The sequence below is a fragment of the Triticum dicoccoides genome, chromosome 3B (assembly GCF_002162155.2).
Source record: "Triticum dicoccoides isolate Atlit2015 ecotype Zavitan chromosome 3B, WEW_v2.0, whole genome shotgun sequence".
Classification (NCBI taxonomy): Eukaryota; Viridiplantae; Streptophyta; class Magnoliopsida; order Poales; family Poaceae; genus Triticum; species Triticum dicoccoides.
Window position 1 is genome coordinate 790,261,366 of NC_041385.1, and position 27,483 is coordinate 790,288,848.

Genomic DNA, 27,483 nt, shown 5'->3' on the forward strand with positions numbered 1-27,483 from the left:
CCGACGGCCTGAACTAGGTCGTCTGGTTGGCCGTGGCCGTTCTTTTTTGGAGGCTGGCATGGGTGTCGCCCGCCCGCTGGGCCGCTGACCGTGTGCCGGCGAGGAAAACATTCATTTTGAAGGCCAGTTGTGTTGCCGGCCGCTGGCTGTGTTGACGGCAAGGACAACCATTCATTTTGGAGGCTGACTTTGTTGCCGGCGTGCGTGCTGAACTGGGGTCGTAGGGCTTGGCATTTGAAACGTTTATCTTTTTTTAAAATGGACACGGACAGGATGGGGTAAAGGATGTGGCCACGCACTGGGCGCACGGCCACCGCATCCCAGGACAGGCCCGGACACGACCCCATCCCCCTGCCCAAACGGACAGAATCCAGACAAAACAGACGTCCGTTTGGGGTCGCGCGGTGGAGTTGGCCTTACACTGCTGGTAGCAGTAGCACCTCCATCCAGGCACGACTACCTACGACCAGGTCAAGACATGTACTTCCTCCGTTCGGAATTACTCATCCAAGAAATGAATGTATCTAGATGTATTTTAGTTTTAGATACATCCACTTTTGTGATACGTAATTCCGAACGGAGGGAGTATGAAGGTTGTCCTGGATGCATGCTATCCACCGGTACGCGTCACAATGGGTAGATCTAAACGTATGCTCGCATGAACAAAATACTGCAAAATCTTTTCCCCCAAAGCACATCCGAGTTTTTCAGGGTTAGCCAGCACCACCGGAACAAAATCTCCTGGCTGACAACACATCCGCGACATAAGAGCATCTCTAAAAAATCTCTGATGGTTCAGGCTCTTATAGCATCTCTAACTAATCTCTTATAATTTTTGCCCTTATATGGATTCTTATCCTTTTATCTCCTTATATGTTTGCACCGTTAAAAAAAGGTTCATAGCCAATCCTATGGACTTAATTCCACAAACGAGATAGCCCCCACATGGAAGGCTCTCTCCCTCTTCTTCTTTCTTCTCTACCCATCGTCCGTCTTCCTTCCTCCTCCTTCCACGCGGCCAATGATGACTTCTCGCCACGAGACGATATCCATGAGCTAGCTAGGACCTAGGATAGATGTGCTTCAGCACCTGATCGCCAAAGGTAATGACGAAAGGGGCGTGGGATACTTTGAAGCTCATGTTCGAGGGGCACACCCGCGTCAAACAAGTGAATCTCCAAACTTTCCAAAGAAATTATGAGACCTTGGTCATGGACGATTTTGTTGGAGAACGTAGCAATAATTGAAAATTTTCTACGCATCACCAAGATTAATCTAGGAGATTCTAGCAACAAGAGAGAGAGAGAGGATGAGCATCTTCATACCTTTGAAGATAGCTAAACGGAAGCGTCATTAGAACGCGGATGAGGGAGTCGTACTCGCGGCGATTCAAATTGCGGAAGATCTGATCTAACACCAAACGGACGGCGCCACCAAATTCAACACACGTACAGCCCGGGGACGTATCCTCCTTCTTGATCCAGCAAGGGGAGAGGAGAAGTTAAGGGAGAGCTCCGGCAGCACGACGACGTGGTGGAGGAGCTTGCAGTTCTCCGGCAGGGCTTCGCCAAGCACTATGGAGGAGGTGTTGGGGAGGGAGAGGGTTGCGCCAGGGGAAGGGTACGGCAGACCTCCCACCTGTTGGAAATATGCCCTAGAGGCAATAATAAATTAGTTATTATTATATTTCCTTGTTCATGATAATAGTTTATTATCCATGCTATAATTGTATTGATAGGAAACTCAGATACATGTGTGGATACATAGACAACACTATGTCCCTAGTAAGCCTCTAGCTGACTAGCTCGTTGATCAATAGATGGTTACGGTTTCCTGACCATCGACATTGGATGTTGTTGATAACGGGATCACATCATTAGGAGAATGATGTGATGGACAAGACCCCAATCCTAAGCCTAGCACAAAGATCGTAGTTCATATGCTAAAGCTTTTCTAATGTCAAATATCATTTACTTAGACCATGAGATTGTGCAACTCCCGGATACCGTAGGAATGCTTTGGGTGTACCAAACGTCACAACGTAACTAGGTGGCTATAAAGGTGCACTACAGGTATCTCCGAAAGTGTCTGTTGGGTTGGCACGAATCGAGACTGGGATTTGTTACTCCGGTTAACGGAGAGGTATCTCTGGGCCCACTCGGTAGGACATCATCATAATGTGCACAATGTGACCAAGGGGTTGATCACGGGACGATGTGTTACGGAACGAGTAGAGAGACTTGCCGGTAACGAGATTGAACAAGGTATCGGCATACCGACGATCGAATCTCGGGCAAGTACAATACCGCTAGACAAAGGGAATTGTATACGGGATCAATTGAGTCCTTGACATCGTGGTTCATCCGATGAGATCATTGTGGAACATGTGGGAGCCAACATGGGTATCCAGATCCCGCTGTTGGTTATTGACCGGAGAACGTCTCGGTCATGTCTGCGTGATTCCCGAACCCGTAGGGTCTACACACTTAAGGTTCGATGACGCTAGGGTTATAAAGGAAGTTTGTATGTGGTTACCGAATGTTTTTCGGAGTCTCGGATGAGATCCCGGTTGTCACGAGGAGTTTCGAAATGGTCTGGAGGTAAAGATTTATATATGGGAAGTCCTGTTTTGGTCACCGGAAAAGTTTCGGGTTTTATCGGTAACGTACCGGGACCACCGGGAGGGTCCCGGGGGTCCACCAAGTGGGGCCACCAACCCCGGAGGGCTGCATGGGCCAAGTGTGGGAGGGGACCAGCCCCAGGTGGGCTGGTGCGCCCCCCCCCCACAAGGGCCCAAGGCGCCTAGGGTTTGGGGAGGGGGTGCTTCCACCTAACTTGGGGGGCAAGTTTCCCCTCTTCCCCCCCTTGGCCGCCACCCTTAGATGGGATTGGGGCCGCCGCACCCCTTGGGATGGAAACCCTAGAGGGGGCGCACCCCCCTCCCTCTCCCCTATATATAGTTGAGGTCTTGAGGGCTGCCAACACATGAGTTTTCTCTCCCTCTTGGCGCAGCCCTACCTCTCTCCCTTCTCCTCTCCCGCGGTGCTTGGCGAAGCCCTGCAGGATTGCCACGCTCCTCCACCACCACCACGCCGTTGTGCTGCTGCTGGACGGAGTCTTCCTCAACCTCTCCCTCTCTCCTTGCTGGATCAAGGTGTGGGAGACGTCACCGGGCTGTACGTGTGTTGAACGCGGAGGTGCCGTCCGTTCGGCACTAGGATCTCCGGTGATTTGGATCACGACGAGTACGACTCCTTCAACCCCGTTCTCTTGAACGCTTCCGCTTAGCGATCTACAAGGGTATGTAGATGCACTCTCCTTCCCCTCGTTCCTGGTTTCTCCATAGATAGATCTTGGTGACACGTAGGAAAATTTTGAATTTCTGCTACGTTCCCCAACAGTAGCATCATGAGCTAGGTCTATTGCGTAGATTCTTTGCACGAGTAGAACACAAAGTAGTTGTGGGCGTTGATTTTGTTCAATATTCTTACCGTTACTATTCCAATCTTGTTTCGACGGTATTGTGGGATGAAGCGGCCCGGACCGACCTTACATGTACACTTACGTGAGACAGGTTCCACCGACTGACGTGCACTTGGTGCATAAGGTGGCTAGCGGGTGCCAGTCTCTCCCACTTTAGTCGGAACGGATTCGATGAAAAGGGTCCTTATGAAGGGTAAATAGCATTTGACATATCACGTTGTGGTTTTGCGTAGGTAAGAAACGTTCTTTCTAGTAACCCATAGCAGCCACGTAAAACATGCAAACAACAATTAGAGGACGTCTAACTTGTTTTTGCAGGGTATGCTATGTGATGTGATATGGCCAAGAAGAATGTGATGAATGATATGTGATGTATGAGATTGATCATGTTCTTGTAATAGGAATCACGACTTGCATGTCGATGAGTATGACAACCGGCAGGAGCCATAGGAGTTGTCTTAATTTATTGTATGACCTGCGTGTCATTGAACAACGCCATGTAATTACTTTACTTTATTGCTAACCGGTAGCTATAGTAGTAGAAGTAATAGTTGGCGAGACAACTTCATGAAGACACGATGATGGAGATCATGGTGTCATGCCAGTGACGATGATGATCATGGAGCCCCGAAGATGGAGATGAAAAGGAGCAAAATGATATTGGCCATATCATGTCACTTTTTGATTGCATGTGATGTTTATCATGTTTATGCATCTTATTTGCTTAGAACGACGGTAGTAAATAAGATGATCCCTCATTAAAATTTCAAGAAAGTGTTCCCCCTAACTGTGCACCATTGCGAAAGTTCGTCATTTCGAAGCACCACGTGATGATCGGGTGTGATAGATTCTTACGTTCACATACAACGAGTGTAAGCCAGATTTACACACACGAAACACTCAGGTTAACTTGACGAGCCTAGCATGTACAGACATGGCCTCGGAACACAAGAGACCGAAAGGTCGAGCATGAGTCGTATAGTAGATACGATCAACATGAAGATGTTCACCGATGATGACTAGTCTGTCTCACGTGATGATCGGACATGGCCTAGTTGACTCGGATCATGTAATCACTTAGATGACTAGAGGGATGTCTATCTGAGTGGGAGTTCATGAGATGAACTTAATTATCCTGAACATAGTCAAAAGATATTTGCAAATTATGTCGTAAGCTCGTGCTTTAGTTCCACTGTTTAGATATGTTCCTAGAGAAAATATAGTTGAAAGTTGACAGTAGCGATTATGCGATCAGTAGAAAGCTTATGTCCTTAATGCACCGCTCAATGTGCAGAACCCCAAACGTCGTCTGTGGATGTTGCGAACATCGGACATACACGTTTTGATAACTACGTGATAGTTCAGTTAAACGATTTAGAGTTGAGGCACCAAAGACGTTTTCGAAACATCGCGGAACATATGAGATGTCTCGAGGGCTGAAATTGGGATTTCAGGCTCGTGCCCACGTCAAGAGGTATAAGACCTCCGACGATTTTCTTAGCCTGCAAACTAAGGGAGAAAAGCTCAATCGTTGAGCTTGTGCTCAAATTGTCTGAGTGCAACAATCACTTGAATCGAGTGGGAGTTGATCTTCCAGATGAGATAGTGATGTTTCTCCAAAGTCATTGCCACCAAGCCGCTAGAGCTTCGTGATGAACTATAACATATCAGGGATAGATATGATGATCCTTGAGGTATTCGCGATGTTTGACACCGCGAAAGTAGAAATCAAGAAGGAGCATCAATTGTTGATGGTTGGTGAAACCACTAGTTTCGAGAAGGGCAAGGGCAAGAAGGCATACTTCATGAAACGGCAAATCAGCTACTGCTCTAGTGAAGAAACCCAAGGTTGAACCCAAACCCGAGACTCAGTGCTTCTGTAATAAAGGGAACAGCCACTGGAGCAGAATTACCCTAGATACTTGGTAGATGAGAAGGCTGGCAAGGTCGATAGAAGTTTATTGGATATACATTATGTTAATGTGTAATTTACTAGTACTCCTAGTAGCACCAGGGTATTAGATACCGGTTCGGTTGCTAAGTGTTAGTAACTCGAAACAAAAGCTACGGAATAAACGGAGACTAGCTAAAGGTGAGCTGACGATATGTGTTGGAAGTATTTCCAAGGTTGATGTGATCAAGCATCGCACGCTCTCTCCACAATCGAGATTAGTATTAAACCTAAATAATTGTTATTTGGTGTTTGTGTTGAGCATAGACATGATTGGATTATGTCTATCGCAATACGGTTATTCATTTAAGGAGAATAATGGTTACTCTGTTTATTTGAATAATACCTTCAATGGTCTTGCACCTAAAATGAATGGTTTATTGAATATCGATCGTAGTGATACACATGTTCATGCCAAAGATATAAGATAGTAATGATAGTACCACTTACTTGTGGCACTGCCATGTAAGTCATATTGGTATAAAACGCATGAAGAAGCTCCATATTGATGGATCTTTGGACTCACTCGTTTTGAAAAGTTTGAGACATGCGAACCATGTCTATTGGTGTATACGCATGAAGAAACTCCATGCAGATGGATCGTTTGGACTCACTTGATTTTGAATCACTTGAGACATGCAAATCATACCACATGGGCAAGATGACTGAAAGCCTCGTTTTCAGTAAAATGGAACAAGAAAGCAACTTGTTGGAAGTAATACATTTTGATGTGTGCAGTCCAATGAGTGCTGAGGCATGCAGTGAATATCGTTATGTTCTTACTTCACAGATGATTCGAGTAGATGTTGAGTATATTTACTTGATGAAACACAAGTCTGAATTATTGAATGGTTCAAGTAATTTCAGAGTGAAGTTGAAGATCATCATGACAAGAGGATAAAATGTCTATGATATGATCATAGAGATGAGTATCTGAGTTATGAGCTTTGGCACGCAATTAAGACATTGTGGAAATTGTTTCACAATTAATACCGCCTGGAACACCATAGTGTGATGGTGTGTCCGAACATCATAGTTGCACCCTATTGGATATGGTGCGTACCATGGTGTCTCTTATCGAATTACCACTATCGTTCATGGGTTAGGCATTAGAGACAACCGCACTCACTTTAATAGGGCACCACGTAATTCCGTTGAGACGACACCATTTGAATTATGGTTTGGAGAAACCTAAGTTGTCGTTTCTTAAAAGTTTGGGGCTGCGACGCTTATGTGAAAAAGTTTCAGGTTGATAAGCTCGAACCCAAAGCGGATAAAATGCATCTTCATAGGACACCCAAAACAGTTGGGTATACCTCCTAATTCAGATCCGAAAGCAATAGGGATTGTTTCTTGAATCGGGTCCTTTCTCGAGGAAAGGTTTGTCTCGAGAATTGAGTGGGAGGATGGTGGAGACTTGATGTGGTTATTGAACCGTCACTTCAACAAGTGTGTAGCAGGGCACAGGAAGTTGTTCCTGTGGCGCCTACACCAATTGAAGTAGAAGCTTATGATAGTGATCATGAAGTTTTGGATCAAGTCACTACCGTACCTCGTAGGGTGACAAGGATGCGTACTGCTTCAGAGTGGTACAGTAATCCTGTCTTGAAGGTCATGTTGCTAGACAACAATGAACCTACGAGCTATGGAGAAGCGATGGTGGGCCCATATTCCGACAAATGGTTAGAAGCCATGAAATCTGAGATAGGATCCATGTATCAGAACAAAGCATGGACTTTGGTGGACTTGCCCGATGATCGGCAAGTCATTGAGATAAATGGATCTTTAAGAAGAAGACGGACGTGGACAGTAATGTCACCATCTATGAAGCTCGACTTGTGGCGAAGAGTTTTTCACAAGTTCAAGGAGTTGACTACGATGAGATCTTCTCATCCGTAGCAATGCTTAAGTCCGTCGGAATCATGTTAGCATTAGCTGCATTTATGAAATCTGGCAGATGGATGTCAAAACAAGTTTCCTTACCAGTCTTCGTAAGGAAAGGTTGTATGTGATACAATCAGAAAGGTTTTGTCGATCCTAAGGATGCTTAAAGGTATGCTAGCTCCAGCGATCCTTCCATGGACTGGAGTAAGCATCTCGGAGTTGGAATATACACTTTGATAAGATGATCAAAGATTTTGGGTTTATACAAAGTTTACGAGAAACTTGTATTTCCAAAGAAGTGAGTGGGAGCACTATAGAATTTCTGATGAGTATATGTTGTTGACATATTGTTGATCAGAAATGATGTAGAATTTCTGGAAAGCATATAGGGTTATTTGAAAGGTGTTTTTCAATAGAAAACCTGGATTAAGCTGCTTGAACATTGAGCATCAAGATCTATAAGGATAGATCAAAACGCTTAATGGTACTTTCAAATGAGCACATACCTTGACATGATCTTGAAGGTGTTCAAGATGGATCAGTCAAAGAAGGAGTTCTTGCCTGAGTTGTAAGGGACGAAGTTAAGACTTAAAGCTCGACCACGGCAGAAAAGAGAGAAAGGACGAAGGTCGTCCCCTATGCTTTAGATGTAGGCTCTACGGTATGCTATGCTAAGTACCGCACCTGATGTGTGCCTTGCCACATGTCTGGCAAGAGGGTACAAAGGTGATCAAGGAGTGGATCACCAGACAGCGGTCAAAAAATTGCCCTTGGAGTAATAAGGACATGTTTCTCGATTATGGAGGTGATAAAGAGTTCGGCGTAAAGGGTTAAGTCGATGCAAGCTTTAACACCTATCCGAGTGACTCTGAGTAGCAAACCGGATACGTATAGTGGAGCAACCATTTGGAATAGCTTCAAGTGGAGCGTAGAAGCAGCATTTACAATATGACATAGAGAATTGCGAAGTACATACGAATCTGAAAGTTGCAGACCCGTTGACTAAAACCTCTCTCACAAGCAAAACATGATCAAACCCCAGAACTCATTGAGTCTTAATCACATGATGATGTGAAATAGTTTAATGACACTAGTAAACTCTTTGGATGTTGGTCACATGGCAATGTGACGTGTGAGTGTTAATCACATGACGATGTGAGCTAGATTATTGACTCTAGTGCAAGTGGGAGACTGTTGGAAATATGCCCTAGAGGCAATAATAAATTAGTTATTATTATATTTCCTTGTTCATGATAATCGTTTATTATCCATGTTATAATTGTATTGATAGGAAACTCAGATACATGTGTGGATACATAGACAACACTATGTCCCTAGTAAGCCTCTAGCTGACTAGCTCGTTGATCAATAGATGGTTACGATTTCCTGACCATGGACATTGGATGTCGTTGATAACGGGATCACATCATTAGGAGAATGATGTGATGGACAAGACCCCAATCCTAAGCCTAGCACAAAGATTGTAGTTCATATGCTAAAGCTTTTCTAATGTCAAGTATCATTTCCTTAGACCATGAGATTGTGCAACTCCCGGATACCGTAGGAATGCTTTGGGTGTACCAAACGTCACAACGTAACTGGGTGGCTATAAAGGTGCACTACAGGTATCTCCGAAAGTGTCTGTTGGGTTGGCACGAATCGAGACTGGGATTTGTCACTCCGGTTAACGGAGAGGTATCTCTGGGCCCACTCGGTAGGACATCATCATAATGTGCACAATGTGACCAAGGGGTTGATCATGGGATGATGTGTTACGGAACGAGTAAAGAGACTTGCCGGTAACGAGATTGAACAAGGTATCGGCATACCGACGATCGAATCTCGGGCAAGTACAATACCGCTAGACAAAGGGAATTGTATACGGGATCGATTGAGTCCTTGACATCGTGGTTCATCCGATGAGATCATCGTGGAACATGTGGGAGCCAACATGGGTATCCAGATCCCGCTGTTGGTTATTGACCGGAGAACGTCTCGGTCATGTCTGCGTGATTCCCGAACCCGCAGGGTCTACACACTTAAGGTTCAATGACGCTAGGGTTATAAAGGAAGTTTGTATGTGGTTACTGAATGTTGTTCGGAGTCCCGGATGAGATCTCGGACGTCACGAGGAGTTTCGTAATGGTCCGGAGGTAAAGATTTATATATGGGAAGTCCTGCTTTGGTCACCGGAAAAGTTTCGGGTTTTATCGGTAACGTACCGGGACCACCGGGAGGGTTCCGGGGGTCCACCAAGTGGGGCCACCAACCCCGGAGGGCTGCATGGGCCAAGTGTGGGAGGGGACCAGCCCCAGGTGGGCTGGTGCGCCCCCCCACAAGGGCCCAAGGCGCCTAGGGTTTGGGGAGGGGGTGCTTCCACCTAACTTGGGGGGCAAGTTTCCCCTTTCCCCCCCCCTTGGCCTCCACCCTTAGATGGGATTGGGGCTGCCGCACCCCTTGGGGTGGAAACCCTAGAGGGGGCGCACCCCCCTCCCTCTCCCCTATATATAGTTGAGGTCTTGAGGGCTGCCAACACATGAGTTTTCTCTCCCTCTTGGCGCAGCCCTACCTCTCTCCCTTCTCCTCTCCCGCGGTGCTTGGCGAAGCCCTGCAGGATTGCCACGCTCCTCCACCACCACCACGCCGTTGTGCTGCTGCTGGACGGAGTCTTCCTCAACCTCTCCCTCTCTCCTTGCTGGATCAAGGCGTGGGAGACGTCACCGGGCTGTACGTGTGTTGAACGCGGAGGTGTCGTCCGTTCGGCACTAGGATCTCCGGTGATTTGGATCACGACGAGTACGACTCCTTCAACCCCGTTCTCTTGAACGCTTCCGCTTAGCGATCTACAAGGGTATGTAGATGCACTCTCCTTCCCCTCGTTGTTGGTTTCTCCATAGATAGATCTTGGTGACACGTAGGAAAATTTTGAATTTTTGCTACGTTCCCCAACACCACCTCCCCTCTATTTATAGGGTCAAGGGAGAGGGGGGCCGGCCCCCTCCAGATGGATCTAGAGGCGGGGCGGTGGCCAAGGGGGAGGCTTGACCCCCAAGCCAAGGGGGGCGCCCCCTTTAGGGTCCTCCCCCCTCCCCCAACCCTAGGCGCATGGGCCCTAGGGGGGTGGCGCTCAGCCCACTTAGGGGCTGGTTCCCCTCCATATTCAGCCCATAGGGCCCTCCGGGGCAGGTGGACCCTCCCGATTGACCCTCGGAACCCTTTCGGTGGTCCCGGTACAATACCGATATACCTCCGAACATTTCTGGCGACCATATAAGGACTTCCCATATATAAATCTTTATCTCCGGACCATTCCGGAACTCCTCGTGACGTCCGGGATCTTATCCGGGACTCCGAACAACATTCGGTAACCGCATACTAATTCCCATAACAACTCTAGCATCACCGAAACTTAAGTGTGTAGACCCTACGGGTTCGGGAATCATGCAGACATGACCGAGACATCTCTCCAACCAATAACCAACATTGGGATCTGGATACCCATGTTGGCTCCCACATGTTCCACGATGATCTCATCGGATGAACCACGATGTCGAGGATTCAATCAATCCCGTATACAATTTCCTTTGTCAATCGGTATGTTACTTGCCCGAGATTCGATCGTCGGTATCCCATTACCTCGTTCAATCTCGTTACCGGCAAGTCACTTTACTCGTTCCGTAATGCATGATCCCGTGACTAACTGCTTAGTCACACTAAGCTCATTATGATGATGCATTATCGAGTGGGCCCAGAGATACCTCTCCGTCATACGGAGTGACAAATCCCAGTCTCGATTCGTGCCAACCCAACAGACACTTTCAGAGATACCTGTAGTGTACCTTTATAGCCACCCAGTTATGTTGTGACGTTTGGTACACCCAAAGCATTCCTACGGTATCCGGGAGTTGCACAATCTCATGGTCTAAGGAAATGATACTTGACATTAGAAAAGCTTTTAGCAAACGAACTACACGATCTTGTGCTATGCTTAGGATTGGGTCTTGTCCATCACATCATTCTCCTAATGATGTGATCCCGTTATCAATGACATCTAGTGTCCATGGTCAGGAAACCATAACCATCTATTGATCAATGAGCTAGTCAACTAGAGGCTCACTAGGGACATATTGTGGTCTATGTATTCACACATGTATTACGGTTTCCGGTCAAATACAATTATAGCATGAACAATAGACAATTATCATGAACAAGGAAATATAATAATAACCATTTTATTATTGCCTCTAGGGCATATTTCCAAAAGAGTTCGCTTCACTGGTAGTAACTCTCGTCACGTGTTGATGTCCCTTTTCTCATACACGTAGTATATTTTTCATATACGTCTAAAGCATTTTTTATAAAATGTTTAACTTTTTTTTATTTTAAAAAATATGGTTTGAACATTTTTTCAAACACCTGTTATTTTTTCAAATATAGATTTGAACATTTTTTATTGATAAAAACAATTTTTCTGAACTATGCAAACTTCTCTTTTTACATTGTACACACATTTTTCTTGAAAATGTCCTGAACACATTTTTGAAACCTGCGAACGTTACATCTTTAAAAATGTTAGCAAGTTTCCGTTTTGTGGGAAAAAATAAAATTGTGAACATCTTTATAAATATAAAGGAAAGAAACTTCTGAACATTTTTGTAAATCTAACCTACATTTTTTAATGTACGAAACATTGCTTGAATTACATGAACTTATATTTTACAATGTATAAACCTTTTTCTTACACATGATTTTTTTTCATACACATGGTGAACATTTTCTACATTTTTTTATTCACAGTTGTACATCTTTCTTGACATCAAAAACATTTTTATATTAACGTTTAAGATTTTCCAACTACAAGATTATTATTTTTAAAATTTATGTAAAACATTTTTTCGTATATACATTTAGAATAATTAGAAATTTAAATAAAATAAAGAAAATTAAATGAAAAATATGAATAAAATGGGAAGAAAAAACAAAAAACAAAAGCAATATGACGTCAACAGATAAGCCGTGGCTATCAGAGCTGACCATACTTGCCGGCACGACCAGGCCCGTCCTAATCGGGCCTGGCATGGCATGGCTCGCCGTGGCACAATCATTAGTCGGGTCGTGTCATTCCGGCCCGTGTGTTGTGTCCTCCAGCCCATGCACGACCTAGCTACTAAGCGTGCCAGCCCATGGCATGTTTAGCACGCTAGATTGCACGTTTTCTAAAATCCACGAGCAAAATGTTGAACTTTTTTAAAAAGTGAAAATATTTTGTTTTATTTAAAAAAATTTAAAAAAATGATTTTTTAAATTTCTGAACAATTTTCAAAAACAAGAATATTTTTCAAAAACTTAAACATCTTTTGCATTTATGAACCTATATTTAACATGGATTTTTTGAATTACTGTTTTTTTTTAAAAAAATTGGAAAACACGAACAATCTTTGAATCTATGATTTTTTTAAAATAGAAACTTTTGCTAAAAATTATGAACAATTTTTTAGAATGCCAATGTATTTTTTAAAACTCAAAAACTTCTATAATTTATGAATAAATTTGAAAATTGGGAAAACAATTAATTTCTGAACATTTTTTGAAAAACACAAACATATTTGAAATACGCAGACAGTTTTTGCGTCTATGAACGAATTTGAAGAAACGAGCACTTTGTCTAATACCTACTCCTTGGAGGCGAAATCATCAAGTAAGGAGTACTCCTTCTAAAGATCACTCTCACATTTCCAGGTCAAGACAATTGGCGCACTGCATGTGCCACTTGTAGCAACCGGTGAGTTTTCTCTTTTTTCGTAGATTCATTTACTTCAAAACGTTCTATCTCATAAACCGTGCGTCCAAATCTCGAACCGTTTTCACCGTTGGATTCCTCACAACGAGATCTTCAAAACTAGAAAAAATATTGGTAGGTTTTGACGAACTTTTTTTTCATAATAAACCGAAACGGGAGCACTTTATTTTTATTTCCCGAAAACCGTTTCCGAGATGCACGACCGTGTCTCTCGCGAAAGCAAAACCATGTCTTTCACGGAAGGAAAAAGGAAAAAAAAATGTTTTTTTCCGTTTCTGAGAGGCACAACCGTGCCTCTCGAGTAAGCAAAGCCATGCCTCTCACGCAAGGAAAAAAAGGAAAACACATTTTTTCCGTTTTCGAGAGGCATGGCCATGCCTCTCGACTAAGCAAAACCATGCCTCTTGCAGAAGCAAAACCGTGCTCACAGAAAAAAGAATAAGAGAAAATATGTTTTTTCGGTTTTGAGAAGCACGGTTGTGCCTCTCGCGGAAGCAAAATCATGCATGCTACTCGCGGAAGCAAAACCATGAATGCCTCTCATGGAAGTAAAACGTGCCTCTCACGAAAAAAATGCATTTTTACGCACATTGTTTTTCTTTCGAAAAGCTAAGAAAGACCGGCGAAAAACCGAAAAGCCAAAAAAACATGGAAATATCATCTGAAAAGCCGAGAACGCGTGCGTAAAAATACAAAAATAAAATCCGGAGGGAGTCCTGAGAGCGCGACACGTGGCGGCGGCTGAGAGCGCGCTAAGTCTTTTTTTTTAAGACAACGAGAGCGCGCCAGGTGATTGTCAGAGGCTCCAGAAGCTTGCTCTCCAAGGCGAGCACAGTTGGGCTCGCATTGTGCTACATTGCAAATATGGGCCAAGGAAACCGGTTGGACCCATGTACCCCCAATGGTCCAAACGGCAGGGTCTTGGCCCAGTCTAGGCCCACCGGAGACCACCAGAGGGCACCAAAACCCCACAGGAGTCAAGCCGGTCTCTTCTCTTCCTCCTACCGTCGCCCCAGTTTCTCTTCGCTCCTCTCCTCTCCGTCTCCCCAAATCCATCCTAGGGTTTTACTTTCCCCTCCGACAAGGTTTTACCCCCGCGCCCCGCCACCATGACCGCCGCCGAGCTGCAGGCGGAGCTGCTCCGCGCCCAGCTCGAGGACCACGACATCGAGGTGATCCTCCCTCCATTCCGACCCTTCCTCCCCCTCCCCCTCTCCGATTTGGTGCCGTGTCGAGCAAAAATCTTCGCCTCCCATGCTTGCTCGGGCCCCGGATCGGCGCGTTCCGTTGCGGTGGTGGTGCTAGGGCGCTAGATCTCGTCCGTCGATGTCGCCTAGGTCGCACAGCTTTGGTCGGAGAGCTGCGCCGTGGCCAGCCTGCGCGTTTGTCCAACTTTCTGCGCATCCTCTGGTTTTTCGCGGAGAAGCAGGCGAGGCCTGGCCTCCGTGAACCTCCGCCGTGGTAGCTGGAGGCGCGGTGTGTTTCACTATTCTTGTGCGGAATTCGTGCTTGCTTACTTGTGCGGCTACGAGTTTAATTTCAGAGTCTGGTAATGCCAGTATATCCTTTGGTCTTTGTTGTTTTAGGCCTTGTGGGTTGTGACTTGTTTGTCAGTTGCCCTTGTTATGTACGGTTTGTGGTTCCCTTTCTGGGAGATCTCTAGTGCTGCAATCTGAAATGCTGCTGCTTTGTCTTGTCGATCCAAATCTGAAAGGAATTTTAAGCCAGCATGGATAAATCAGTCACCTTTGGCGATTGCTACAGTAGAAATGTGACTTCCTTTGTTAATTAGCTTTGGAAATCAGTTGTGATCTAAGTATCATGTGTGCAATTGTGTATGCTTATATGATGTATGGCATATTTCCTGTACCAACAATATAAATTTGTGAGCACAGCTTCTGTTGTCAATGCAGACAACTGTTCCTTGTAATGCACATACTCTTCCTCTTTTTTGCTTTTGGAGTTCATTTCTGTCTATCTTGTGCTGATGCTACTTAGAATGTACTCACATCATCATGCTGGAAAGATAATACTGTGGGTAAACCATTTACTGTTTTTTCATTTCTGAATGTGGCTAACTCTGCTTTCCCCTCCTCTGCATATCCTCTGTTCTGAGGGAGTGCTACTGAGTGTTTAATACTTTGACGTTCAAGTTATATGATATTTGTAATGCACACTCTCAGATAGATGAGCCTATCGTTGAGGATGATGATGACGACGATGAAGACGATGATGAGGATGAGGATGAAAAAGATGACGATGACGTTGCGGGTATGATGAAATTCTGCTGTTCCTTCTATTCAGTTCAAGTAGCCACTTAGTTACAGATAAGCCCATTTCATATTGTAATGCTGCCTTCTAAGTTCCAATATAAATTTAAACATGAGAAGTTATTGCCCATACCCAAATTTTAAACTAAACGTTGCTTATTCAACTCCTGAATCAATGGATTTGTTTCTATTGGGCTAAATTTTGGCATTTCCATAATAAAGAAATTGTTTCTGATCTGTTCCTCAATGATACAAGCTCTGTACTTACCTATATTGGTTCACTTTGACCTGAAGATTAGGCACTGACCAGTTTGTACTCTCTAATATTCTGTTCTTTCTGTACCATCACTATGCCTTTGTGGTTTATATTCTCAATTCTTTGGAATCATATCATATTCACTTATGCCTGAATTATTTAGTTCTGTACTGAGGTGGCACCTTGTATCAATTTCAACCTGCATTAACATATACATGAATGTTCAACTATAGCATTTACTTTCATATAGGAGCAAATCATGAATGTAAAATCTTGCTTTTGCAAGTATAATCGTACTAGGTGAACCATTTCAATGCATTAAGTATGAACTGATGCTGGAATTTCCATTATACAAGTAGCTAATGCTTTGCACCTTACCCTAAGAGGTATATCTTGTTCAAAATTCAAAACTCGATAATGTGTAACAAGAAGGCTTGATCGCAGTCACAGTTTCTGTTCAGTCTTGCTTGAGAAAAGTTTGGTGTTGTATGAATGTCACACTTGCCATTTCCAATTATTACAGATAATAATCCATGAAGTGAACTATGTTTGGTGTTGTAGAATTCTGGTCTTGTGCAAAATTTTGAAAATCTGACATTGTGCGTCTGTGCTTTCTGGCACTAGGAGGTGATGCTAGTGGAAGATCTAGGCAGAGTAGGAGTGAGAAGAAGAGCAGGAAAGCCATGGAGAAGCTTGGCATGAAGGTCATTACTGGTGTGAGCCGTGTAACTATCAAGAAGAACAAGAGCGTGAGCATCTTTGCCACTTCATGCCATTGTTCCCTGTAGCATAATTATATGCTGTTGGTTGTTGCATTTTCTTAACTTCTCCACACAATTGCAGGTTATGTTTGTCCTCTCCAAGCCAGATGTCTTCAAGAGCTCAAACTCAGATACCTACGTCATGTTCGGGGAGGCCAAGATTGAGGACCTGAGCACTCAGCTGCATTCACAAGCGGCGGAGCAGTTCAAGGCGCCGAGCCCAAGCAGCGTCATCTTGAAGGGCGAGCCGTCCATGGCAGCAGCCCATGACGACGAGGAGGTTGATGAGACTGGTGTTGACAAGAAGGACGTTGAGCTCGTGATGATGCAGGCCTCCGTGCCGAGATCCAGGGCCGTGAAGGCGCTCAAGGCTGCGGGCGGTGACATCGTCAGCGCCATCATGGAGTTGACTAACTAGGTAGGTGCCCAAAGGTGGAATTGTGTCCTGATAATAGGGTCTTGGATAGCAAAGCAATCTTTTGGTATGCCATCTTGAATGTTGCAGTTGCGGGATTGGAGGTTCTGTCTCTCTGTTGAAACTAGCACTGGGATGTAGGTTTCGTTGGCGTTTTAAACATCTGATGATCACAAACTGCTTGCTCTTTATGGGAAATATCTGATTCGACTGTGCCAAATTTTGCTACAACTGCATGTCACTCTGTTTTGAGACAATATGTTCGTTCTAGTTAGCTTTTGAATTTTATTCCAGATTACAGCAACTGTGAGATTTTGAGATGAATTTCCTGTTTGTTTGGCCACATGGATCAAAATAAGTGGGCTCCTTCATCTTGCGATAGAGCTGGAGTCTGTCATTGTTGTGTTGCAGCTTTGCCGGCGAGGATTTGCTGTCGCTGACAAGAGGAACACCTTCACAAGTCCTGGGATATGTTTGGATCTTGACCAAAGTGTAGCTTATCAAAGTTCTGTGCTATGACTAAAACATGGATTTATAAATGGATAGTTGCCAAGTTTTTTGTCATAATAATACCTTTTTGTGAACCCTAATTCGTTTTTCTACCAATGTTCTAACTTAACGGGTAACAAAATTTCTACCAAATTTCTGGCTAGGTCGTGTTTGGTCTGATTCGTGCAAATGCGTTGTTTTTCCTTTTCAGTTTCGACGCTGAGTTGTGATTGTATTACTTGAAAGAATATAACTGTGCTGGTTGCCTGCCTGCTTTTTGTGCTGTGTGACTTTCTATGTCTTCTGCTGGTTCGGTTCCGCCCATTTTTCTTGCCCGTTCCCTCTGTCCATTCGTCTTGCCTCGTGCGCCCCTCTCTCAAGCCTCGACTACCTTATGCACCCCCACCAGCTGTTGGCTAGGAGCGGCACTGCGATTCCAGCGACCATTGATGCATCGTCCTATGGGTAGGTACACTCCCTGTCCGCATTCTCCCTCTTTGCTCGCGTATTGTAAAAATCTAGGTCTCGATCCTGAATGCACATAAACCCTAGGTCTTCATGAGGCGTGGTTGCAGTTGAGAGGGAAGAGAGGCAAAAAATTGTTTCATCCTTCATCCAGTTTGTACAACTTGCAATTTCTGGTCCACTTTTAGTTTCTGTATGTGGCTATCTGGCCATGGAGTGGTTTTAACTCATACCGCAATATCTTGTGTGAATACATTAGTGCTGCCCATGCCTTTCCTCCTCGCAAATACTTCGTTACTGCTCTTGGCTAAGAAACATATGATTCTTTGAGATGATGTGTTTCCATATGCCTCCCATTCATATGTCATAAAGGATTGCATTGGTCCAACACATTATTTATTGTCACTGCACTCTCTTGCTCAGGAGCCTCGACTTTGTTCGTGTTTGTTTGGCTACTAGCACTATCCCTATAACATAGTTAGAGGCTACAAAGGGAATATAGAGAGCAGTGCATCCTTTATAAGCTTCGACCATGCTTACACAGAGGAAGGTTGGTGAGCACATTAGCTACCCATCCATTAATTTTGTGCCCAAGTCCTAGAGTCTACTTCGTTCCCGAGCCTTAATTTCAGTGGCAAGTGGAGGCTGGAAATGACATGCCATCCATCTTTGCATTGATAGAATAGCCTAATCCATTCTTTCTTCTTTGTAGCCTCTGTTTTCCTTTGTAAATCTTATCCCCGTGTCAATTAACTCCAAGCCGAATTCAACATACCATCTTGCACAATAGAAAATCTTAACATGATGGTGCTTGCTAGGTGAAACTTGTAGTTAGCATTTGTCGTTGGCGGGTCTGGAGCCTTCAGTTCTGTCATCGTGTTTTTAGCGTCTCCATTGGTGTAACATATTTTAATAGAAGGAAGCAAAAGGTTTTTACAAGAAGCTCATCCCCATTACCGTCAATGGGCTAGAGCGCACGTGCACACACGCACACAAGCACACACTAGTTACTCTTTAAGATTTGACTCCCCACCTCCATGGCCAACTTCTATCGGTGGAATCAATCCAATAAATGGTAGAGTGAGGTAACCTCATTGATCCGTTGATGCATATTACCAACCACTCAAGCGTTCCTCTGTTTCCAAAGAATCCATGCAACCGAGATCACGAGCATGTGACAACCTTTTATGTAAATATTGGGCAGCAAGCCTCTTGATCGAACCCACAAATCTTCAAGAGTTTTGTCAGTGTTTGGTGCAATGGTAGAAGGGTAGACTTGTATCAAGAATGCTTACCTGATCCTCATCTTGAATTGGAGGTTTTATTCGTGTTTCGTTTCAAACTATTGGCATGTAGGTTTTATAGGCCTTTTAATGTCTGATTATGTGTTCTAGTGGGAATGTAAATTTGCAGTTTCATAACTTTATGACTTTTGTTTTGAAATGCAGGTTGCATTGCTTCTCCATGTGTTTGAAAATGTCATTTTACCTTTTGGATTTCTTCCCAACTTCAAGTATTGTTGTATGCCGAGACAACTTTTCAGTACCCTCCTCCCTTCAAAACCGTAAAATTTTCAGAATACTTGATGATCATATACTATATTTTTCATTATGGAAATTTACATAGAATGATGGGATAATTGAGGATTATCTCCGAGTAGTCTTTGAAAAGTCAAGGAGCCTTGTAATCTGCATCTACGGTGACAAGATTGTGGGGAGCCGACACCCGCACTCTATATCTCTCCGCCGAGTTGGCCCCTCCATTTCTCTACCCTACTAACCTTAGCAACATAACTCCTCCAATGGTCTGTTCCACTCGTCTTAGTATTGCGCTAATATTTCCTAGTGGCTTGGAAATGCATGTGTGATGTTGAGCTGTTTCTACACCCATGTTGATTGTTGTAAGTAATGTTTTCTTGCTATCCGAAGAGTCTCGACCGCGTTCAACTTAGTTTGGGTGCTAGTACTGTCCTGATAAGATAGGCATGGCACTATAGAGGTAGTGTATCCTTTATAGGGTGGGTCATGCTTACATCTGCAAGGTTGGTGAGCGCGTTAGCTAGCTATCCATTCATTAACCCCATACAAAAAATATTACTTGGTACAACTAAAAATTTCAATATTAAGGTGCCTCATATCAATGGTTCCGCGTCTAATGAAAACTCAGAGCTATCTTTTAAATGATATAGCCAAGTGAGATAATAAGTTAGTGATTGTTGGTGGCCAATGAGGTTTCCGTGTCACTGGCAGGTGTGGCAGCACCAGTGCTGGGGTGAGTCTAGTCTAGCTGTGGTTCCCCGCTACCTGGGGTACCTGCATCTTTGTTCCAATTTTTTGTCTTCAAATGAAATGCATGTCATTCATGTCCAAGGTAGTATGTAATTCTACATTTGTGGTTTCTTAGAGTGATGTTTTGGTCCTTTCTTGGAACTAGATGACCCGGTGCGCCAAATGGCGCAGAGACCCATTTGAAACCATCTTCATGTGGAGAAATATTTGCCTTTTTTTAGTAACTTTATGTTTGATCAAGGATAGAGACCATGTCAAACCCGAAGTGTTTTGAAGGTGTATTTGGACAATGTGCCATTTGGCTCTATGTTACCCAAGTAAGGTGCAAGGTCCAAATTCAAGCATCAAGGGTAAAACCTTTTGTAACAGAAACGTTTGCATTTGTAGGGATAACATTTCTGCCAAGTTATACATGACTTTCAAAGATCAGTAAACTGAATCCGAAGTTTACAGGTTGTAGAGGAAAAAATTCTCGAAATGCCATTAGATAGGTACACAAACAATGAACATAGGAAAAAAATGTAGTGCATGATCCCAACCTTCTTGCTAACAACCAGCACAACAACAACCACTCCTAATAATTGGCATTGGATAACTGATATTTTTTGTGTAGATAAATCATTAATCTCCATAGGGGTAGGAGCTCCCTTGTTCAATTGAGGGGTATGATTTTGACCGGATCATCACGCTTGTTTCTGCAACATCACACTTGTTTCTATGAATAAAAACTCTTAGAGAATATAGACCCTCAAAAAGGAAAAACACTCCTTGGGAATGGATGGTTGAGACCGCTCCGACATGTGTTTTCGTTCTGTCACTTGCTGTTCGGGGAGAGTAAACTCTAGGTGGCTAGGGCAAACTCTCCCCTCGAAACTTCACTGGCGAGCCCGTGGATTCACCTTCCCTTTTCTGCCGCTCCATCAACCGGTGGTGGGAATGGGAATCTCGGTGCCTTCGATCCGGTTAGTAGTTTAGGTCACGTTTTTTAGTCCTCGTAGGTGCGACACTCGAGCGGATGGTGGCGCTACTTCTTCGAGTTTGTCTTTCATGTCCCGATCCTACTCGAGTTCGTCCATTTGAACATAGCCGACAAAGCTCTGGCGTAGATTCCTGTCGTCTCCTTGGGGTGATGAGGTTAGGGTTTCTCGTCATATGGCGGGATTTGGTGTCAGATGCTTCAGATATAGGCAAGGGTTCAATGATGACAACTACGACTCCAGGTATTGAACAAGGGGCACATGTATGAAGACTTCTCGGCTATCATTGACCAGGTCAAGTCGGATCCCGTAGGGGAGCGGCGATAGCGGCGCGTCAGCAACAGTAGTGGCTATGCGATGGTCTTGGAATCGCAATGTAATTTTTATTATGTTTGATATGATTTGTATTTTCAAAGAACATTGATAATAGATATGGATAATTTTTGAAAAAAATAATTGAGTCCTAGTTTATGTGAATAAAACATATTCCCTCAGTCTCATAATGTAAGATGTTTTTTAACACTGATGTAGTGTCAAAAATTATTTTATATTATGAGACGGAGGGAGTACCTGAGAATAATAGATCCTTTAAAAAGAAAATAAAAACTCCTTGGGAATAGATTTTTTTTCTCCCCTTGGAATAGATGGCTGGCACCTACAAGCGCTCATATATGCATTTTCCCGGTGGGCCACAACGTATACGGGTGCAAGTGGCAGTGGGACACAACGTTCACGGGGGGCTGTGGGCCACAATGGTTCAGCGTGAGCAAGTGGTACTCTCCCACCGGATAAGCCACCATGCCACGCGTGTCTGGTGTGTGTGGGTTTGGCTGTGCGCGTGTCCTCTCATGGGGGCAGCCACTCAGTTCAGCTCTGGAGAGAGGAGACTGGCGATTTGGATCCGCCGTAGTGTTGTTCTGGCCGTCTTGGGCGAGGAGGTTCCAGCCATCGGTGCTGCTTTCCCCGGCTGCTTCTTGGGCGGAGGAGGTTCCGGCCGTCGGTGCTGCTTTCCCCGGCTGCTTCTTGGGCGGGGGAGGTTCCGGCCGTCGGTGCTGCTTTCCCCGGCTGCTTCTTGGGCGGAGGAGGTTCCGGCCGTCGGTGCTGCTTTCCCCGGCTGCTTCTTGGGCGGAGGAGGTTCCGGACGTCGGTGCTGCTTTCCCCGGTTGCTTCTTGGGCGGAGGAGGGAGCTCGGTCCATCTGTTCACCTAGCCGCCTGGATCCATAGGGGACATGTCCACGATTCAACGCCCACCCGACGTTGTCACCAAGGTAATAAATAATCCATTCTAATCCATCCTGATTCTCCTGAAGAAGCATATTCGCTTGATTAGCATGGTCTTCTACAGCAGTATTATGCTCATGCAAATCACCACAGATAGCAGCAACTAATTTAACTCGATCGAAAAGTACATAGAAAAGGCAAGCTAACATACCACGTACAATAACCATCCTGGACATCTGGATGTCCGGTATTACAGTGGAATGAGTTGATTTTGCACCTGTAAAACTGAAACTGATTTCTAACTTCCTCTCCTTCTTCAGCAGGGTGATCTGCATTGGTTTTAGACATCAATCTATATAGCCCCGGTCTTCCAATCTATGGTTGAGCTTTATCTTCTGCTGGTATGCGGCGACATCAAGCAGAGTCATCATTAACAAATGGATCTGTTTAAGATTGTTTGATGTCAGGTATGGACTTCAATCATATAGTAAAAAGGCAATAGGAGAGATACATGAAACACAATTTGGCCCTAAAGCATATGCTAACAATGGGGTGTTACTGATAAGCAACCTTGATTTGGTATATGTGAGACAAGTTTTCATATAGTTCTAAGCATGTTTCTATAAACTGTTGTAATTAGGCTAGGGTAATTTATAAAGATGATGGCCATAGAACATAAATACTCTCTCTGTACACTAATATAAGACATTTTTGCAGTTCAATTTAAACTGCAAAAACGTCTTATGTTAGTGTAAAAAGGGAGTATGATATAGATGAAGTAAACACTGCATTTTCACACAGAAATAGTGATATTATGATTGAACATAGATTCAAAGGCGATAAATCATTACTACCGACCATACTTCATTGTGCGCCCATAATCCACAAAATCAGAAGCAAACGCATGCTCAATAGTCTTAATCATAATGATAGATTTAAGGGAAATGACGCACATGGGTAGCGTTGGAGGAGGCACCCATATTTCCTTGAGCATATATTCGACTTTGCGCTGAGCATCGGTAATAAGTCTTGCCCTTGATGCAATAATAGCCTTGGCAATATTCTAGTTGTATTCGTCCATATCATCCACCGGCACATCACTTTCGGTGGTATCATCTTCCTCTAGGTTGTCACTATTGCCAATTTCACTTAATACAATAGCAAAGAACACTTTGTTAGTTGCAAAATAAAAAAGTAGAAACACGTAAAGCGTGTAGAGGTGGTTGATGTAGCACGTATTAACAAAGTATATTAATAGAAAGGTACTGACAGGTGATTAATGTAGCGGTATTAAGAAAATTCGCCACTTCTAGGCTCCACTTCGGAGCCGTCCGCACCAACTTTCCTAGATCTATCTTGCCCGCGTCCCGTTTTGAACCTATGATTGCCAAGAGAACAGAATAAGTAAATCATTATGTTTCCTTGATCATAAACACTAAACAGTCTTTACTAAAGCATTAAGATTGTCACCGACCTTCTAAGAGGAGGTTCAAACTTTTTTGCCGATCCCTCTCATCTGCAAGAAACAATAGGTTGAACTAATCATGCAAAATATAGAATTTTATCAACATTTGAAATAACATAGCACCAAATAGCATACTATCAGCGGTCTCCGATTCGAGACCAGCAAAATACATATGTATGCAAGGCAACATCGGTTTTCAAAGGGGAATGACTGGTTTAGCACCCCCCATTCACATGTGTATTAATCAAGGCATCTGAATTACAACATTGCAGACAACATAATATGGCCACAAAATCTTGGAGGTTCGATCCGTGATGCACCACGAAATTCACCATCAATAAACCATTCTGGAGTTCGTGTAGCACTAATATTAGCATAAGGCGGTTCACATACAAGTTTTAATGTAACACTTTTCTAGAATTTTGATTAACACGGCTACTAACTACCGGTGTCACTAATGCCCAAATAGATGAACATGTAAAATACATGGCATGGGCGACAGACCAAAATCAAAGGCTAGCAGATGTGCGCCACGACACTGATTAGTGATTACATGACTTTGATAGGTAATACCATATCACATGAAAAATATAGTGTCCAATAGACCAAATGCGGAGAGAGTTTCATGTTAAGAGAATGAAGAAAATGTTGCAGGTCAAGAAAACAAGTATAATAGCTTATATATAGAACAGTTTAAACTGAGCAGATGCCCTGTCACATATTCTGTGGAATGAAATTATATGAAAAGAATGTTGTAAGCCAAGAAAACAAGTAGAAGAACTTATATATAGAACGGTTTAAACTGAGGAGATGCCCTATCACATATTGTGTGAAATGAAATTATATGACCAATTTACCCTGTAATGGTTGTCATCTAACTCGGTAGGAAAGAGAGCCCAACAGGCATGGTGTTTGGAGGGCCTATTTGTGCTATTTTTAAATATTGTTACCAAGGTTGAGACTGAATTAAGATGAAGCTAGCTACTATACAGATTGGGCATATAAGCCTAGTAGATGTGTTTTTAGGAGTGTAATGTGTTTACGACAATGTATCAATCTAGTTATCAGGGATGTAACCAACAACACAGTAACTTGATTAAAGGCCTAAGCAATAGAGTGCAACGATACACATATTTTCGGCAAATGGCACTCCATCGGCAATGAATTGGCATACATCACAACATAGATTAATGCTGGTCGTATGAAAAATACCAACATAGATTAATACTGGCACACATCAGTAATCAAGTCCTAATTACAGTTGCAAAATAGCCAAAACCAGCTAGTTGCTCAATGTTGCAACCATTCTGCACCAGCAGTACTTACTTGCTACCATACACGCTGCAGCGACTCAAGCATTGGGAACTTTTGATAGAGGCTATATTTTTAAACCATTTGTTCACGTACTAACATTTTGATCCGAGAGGCATATTTTTTAAAATTTTGGGATACACCCTGTATGATAAGAACAATAGACAAATGAATCAAAAAGGCTGGATTTACCCAAGAGTACCAACCTTTCTTTAGCATGTTTCAGAAGAATAACAGCGCCAGATTAAGTGAAGCAATCTTTCGCTTGAGTTGCTTGTCCTTGGTCGTTTTCAGAATCCTGGCACAAAATAAGCTTGAAGGAGAGCATGAGAAGAAAATAATAATGTAAACAGAACACGACACACAGAACACACAGGTAGAGCGAGTAAAATGGTGTATATGAATGAGCAAAACAATGGAAAGTCAGAGAAGGAAGGCAGAACCTTGGCAGGAAGAAAGGCAGCACACGAGGCGGCGGGCCGGCAGAACAGCAACAAGAACCGCAGACCCACTATTCTAACTTACAACATTGGGTCCGACGGGGGATGGGGATGAACTTGCAACACACTTCCACACAAGTAAGTTTCTTACAGATGCATTTCTTTATAATAAAACTGGTTGCTTGACAGTATACACATTTACAGAAATATGAACTTCTTTTCACCTAGATGGATGGATCTTCCCATAGATTTCATACACCCTGTATGACTTCTTTGTTAAGGGGTGGGTAATCAAACCTGACACTTATTTTTGACAGTTTTTCTCCAATCTCCTGAAGATAGGAGAGCAGCACACTGTAAATAAACAAACTTCATAATCTCAATAATACTTTATACTTGACAAAGTCAGGATTGTAGTAGCCTTGCCATGACATCAGCCACAATATATTTCTCAGTTATCACAAGAACACTGTATAATGCTGAAATGCCAGTGGAGAGCATAGTGAACACAATAGTGCTGGAGAAACTTGTCTGTGATCTTCTCTAGATATGGTTATAACATCACCTTGTATGAATACATCATGGCATAATTGAAGGCATTGGACAATATCCTACATGAACTGGGTGGTCTATTTAATGTTCTTAATGGATCCATGTACAAAGATAAGAATTTGACAGTATGAAAAGTAGAAGAACACATGTGTAGTTATTCACAGAAACAGAGAAGTAACTATAATCCAAATAATGCTTCAACAACAAAACATACTTGCTCTTAACTGGACAGCAGCCGTTGCTGGCAAAGTGTTGTTGGCCATCTGAAGAGTAGGTGCCAGAGAGAGAGGAGTGGGGCCTGATTTTGGCTATCATCAGGGTCGGGTTCCGCCTCTCTTAGCTTATTTCTTAGTTATCAGAAGAACACCGTATAAAGTTAGTATTCTTTCTCTGAAGAAATCAAGCGTAATAACAAGCAGAGATTATATATTCCTAAGCTATCAGAAGAACAATGATTTGTGGGAAATCGAAGGAGCGATACATAGAAAGGACGGGTTAGAGACCAAACTTTGCATACTTCATTTGGCTGAATCATCTACAGTTGAAAGTATATCCGTGTATGATGGTGGAAAAGTAGTAAAACACATGACGGTGGAACAGCAGCAAAACACAATATTGCAACAGAGCTTAAAGCAGGTGCAAGGTCTGAACAAGGTTGATTATAGTCTAGTTCTGAGTGTTAATTGTAATGCTGCCTCAGCTATAACAAGTTCATGTTGCAATATATTGGTGTTTATGCCCAGCCCAAATGTAACTTACGTACTGAACAAAATAGGACGTACGAACCTGATTATCAGGTAAAATAGCATATTTTGAGTAGTCGGATTCCCCTTGGGCAAGCTCTTTAGCCCCATCATACATTAACTGCGTAAATTAAGCTCATTACTCGAGAAAAAACACTTGCAAAACACTCCCAAAAGAACAATATAAAGCTGCCTACATGATCCTCACTAAGCAATAAGAGGAAAAACTATATTAAAACACACTCGTTGCAGTATTGGCATACTTTGATTGTCTGGTACACGATGACATGGTTGACTGTCGTATAGCCCTTGTGTTCCGCCACGTCAAAGCCGGTCCAGAAAAGAAGATTTATCTGGAGATAGATTTTCAGAAAAATGTAAGGTATACTATTTGTCACTGGGATTGTAACTTTCCAGGGAAGAATACAATGGGATTCTTGCCTGCATAGATATCATGGACTTTCCTGATTCTCCAGCCCCTTAAAAAGAAAACATCACATATTAGGAACCAGCATTTCCTGATTTTGAAATAGGGTAAAGAAGACGGCTATCGGGAATTGGTCCAACTAATATTTTGAAGAGGAGGGGAGAGGGGAAAGGGGAGGGATGCGGTGCCATACCACCGTCGACCGGCGTCGTTTGTACAGCCACGCTGCCAGTAGGGCGAGGGTGCTGCCGACATGGACCTCGTCAAGCTCCTGGCATCCAGTC

At 43.5% G+C, this 27,483-nt stretch overlaps 1 protein-coding gene and 1 long non-coding RNA gene across 5 annotated transcripts; one reads left to right on the forward strand and one right to left on the reverse strand.

Annotated features, from left to right (window-relative positions):
• The first annotated feature begins 14,101 nt into the window (after positions 1-14,101).
• LOC119278502 (nascent polypeptide-associated complex subunit alpha-like protein 1) lies at positions 14,102-17,051 on the forward strand. Of its 2 annotated transcripts, none has more exons than XM_037559846.1 (4): positions 14,102-14,290; positions 15,302-15,389; positions 16,269-16,348; positions 16,488-17,051. In XM_037559846.1, the coding sequence occupies exons 1-4, from the start codon at positions 14,228-14,230 to the stop codon at positions 16,821-16,823; spliced, it is 567 nt and encodes a 188-aa protein (XP_037415743.1). In that variant the 5' UTR covers positions 14,102-14,227; the 3' UTR covers positions 16,824-17,051. The 2 variants fall into 2 exon arrangements, with proteins under 2 accessions (XP_037415743.1, XP_037415742.1); XM_037559845.1 differs by having other exon boundaries at positions 14,104-14,290; positions 16,269-16,393.
• A 5,460-nt stretch (positions 17,052-22,511) lies between these two features.
• Positions 22,512-27,131, reverse strand: LOC119278504. Of its 3 annotated transcripts, none has more exons than XR_005137823.1 (9): positions 27,036-27,131; positions 26,816-26,893; positions 26,244-26,376; positions 25,481-25,809; positions 25,244-25,350; positions 23,736-23,777; positions 23,532-23,639; positions 23,215-23,409; positions 22,512-22,704 (listed from the first exon to the last, which is right to left on the reverse strand). It is a non-coding gene; the product is annotated as an uncharacterized LOC119278504 (long non-coding RNA). The 3 variants fall into 3 exon arrangements; XR_005137824.1 differs by having other exon boundaries at positions 25,481-25,831; XR_005137825.1 differs by lacking the exon at positions 26,816-26,893 and having other exon boundaries at positions 27,036-27,054.
• Between the last annotated feature and the right edge of the window lie 352 nt (positions 27,132-27,483).

What these genes read in the sequence shown, in the direction of transcription:
- LOC119278502 (XM_037559845.1), top strand. Translation starts at nt 14,228, where the DNA reads ATGACCGCCGCCGAGCTGCAGGCGGAGCTGCTCCGCGCCCAGCTCGAG. An exon ending in AGATGACGATGACGTTGCGG is followed by an intron (nt 15,390 to 16,268) that starts GTATGATGAAAT and finishes TTCTGGCACTAG; the next exon opens with GAGGTGATGCTAGTGGAAGA. An exon ending in CTATCAAGAAGAACAAGAGC is followed by an intron (nt 16,394 to 16,487) that starts GTGAGCATCTTT and finishes ACACAATTGCAG; the next exon opens with GTTATGTTTGTCCTCTCCAA.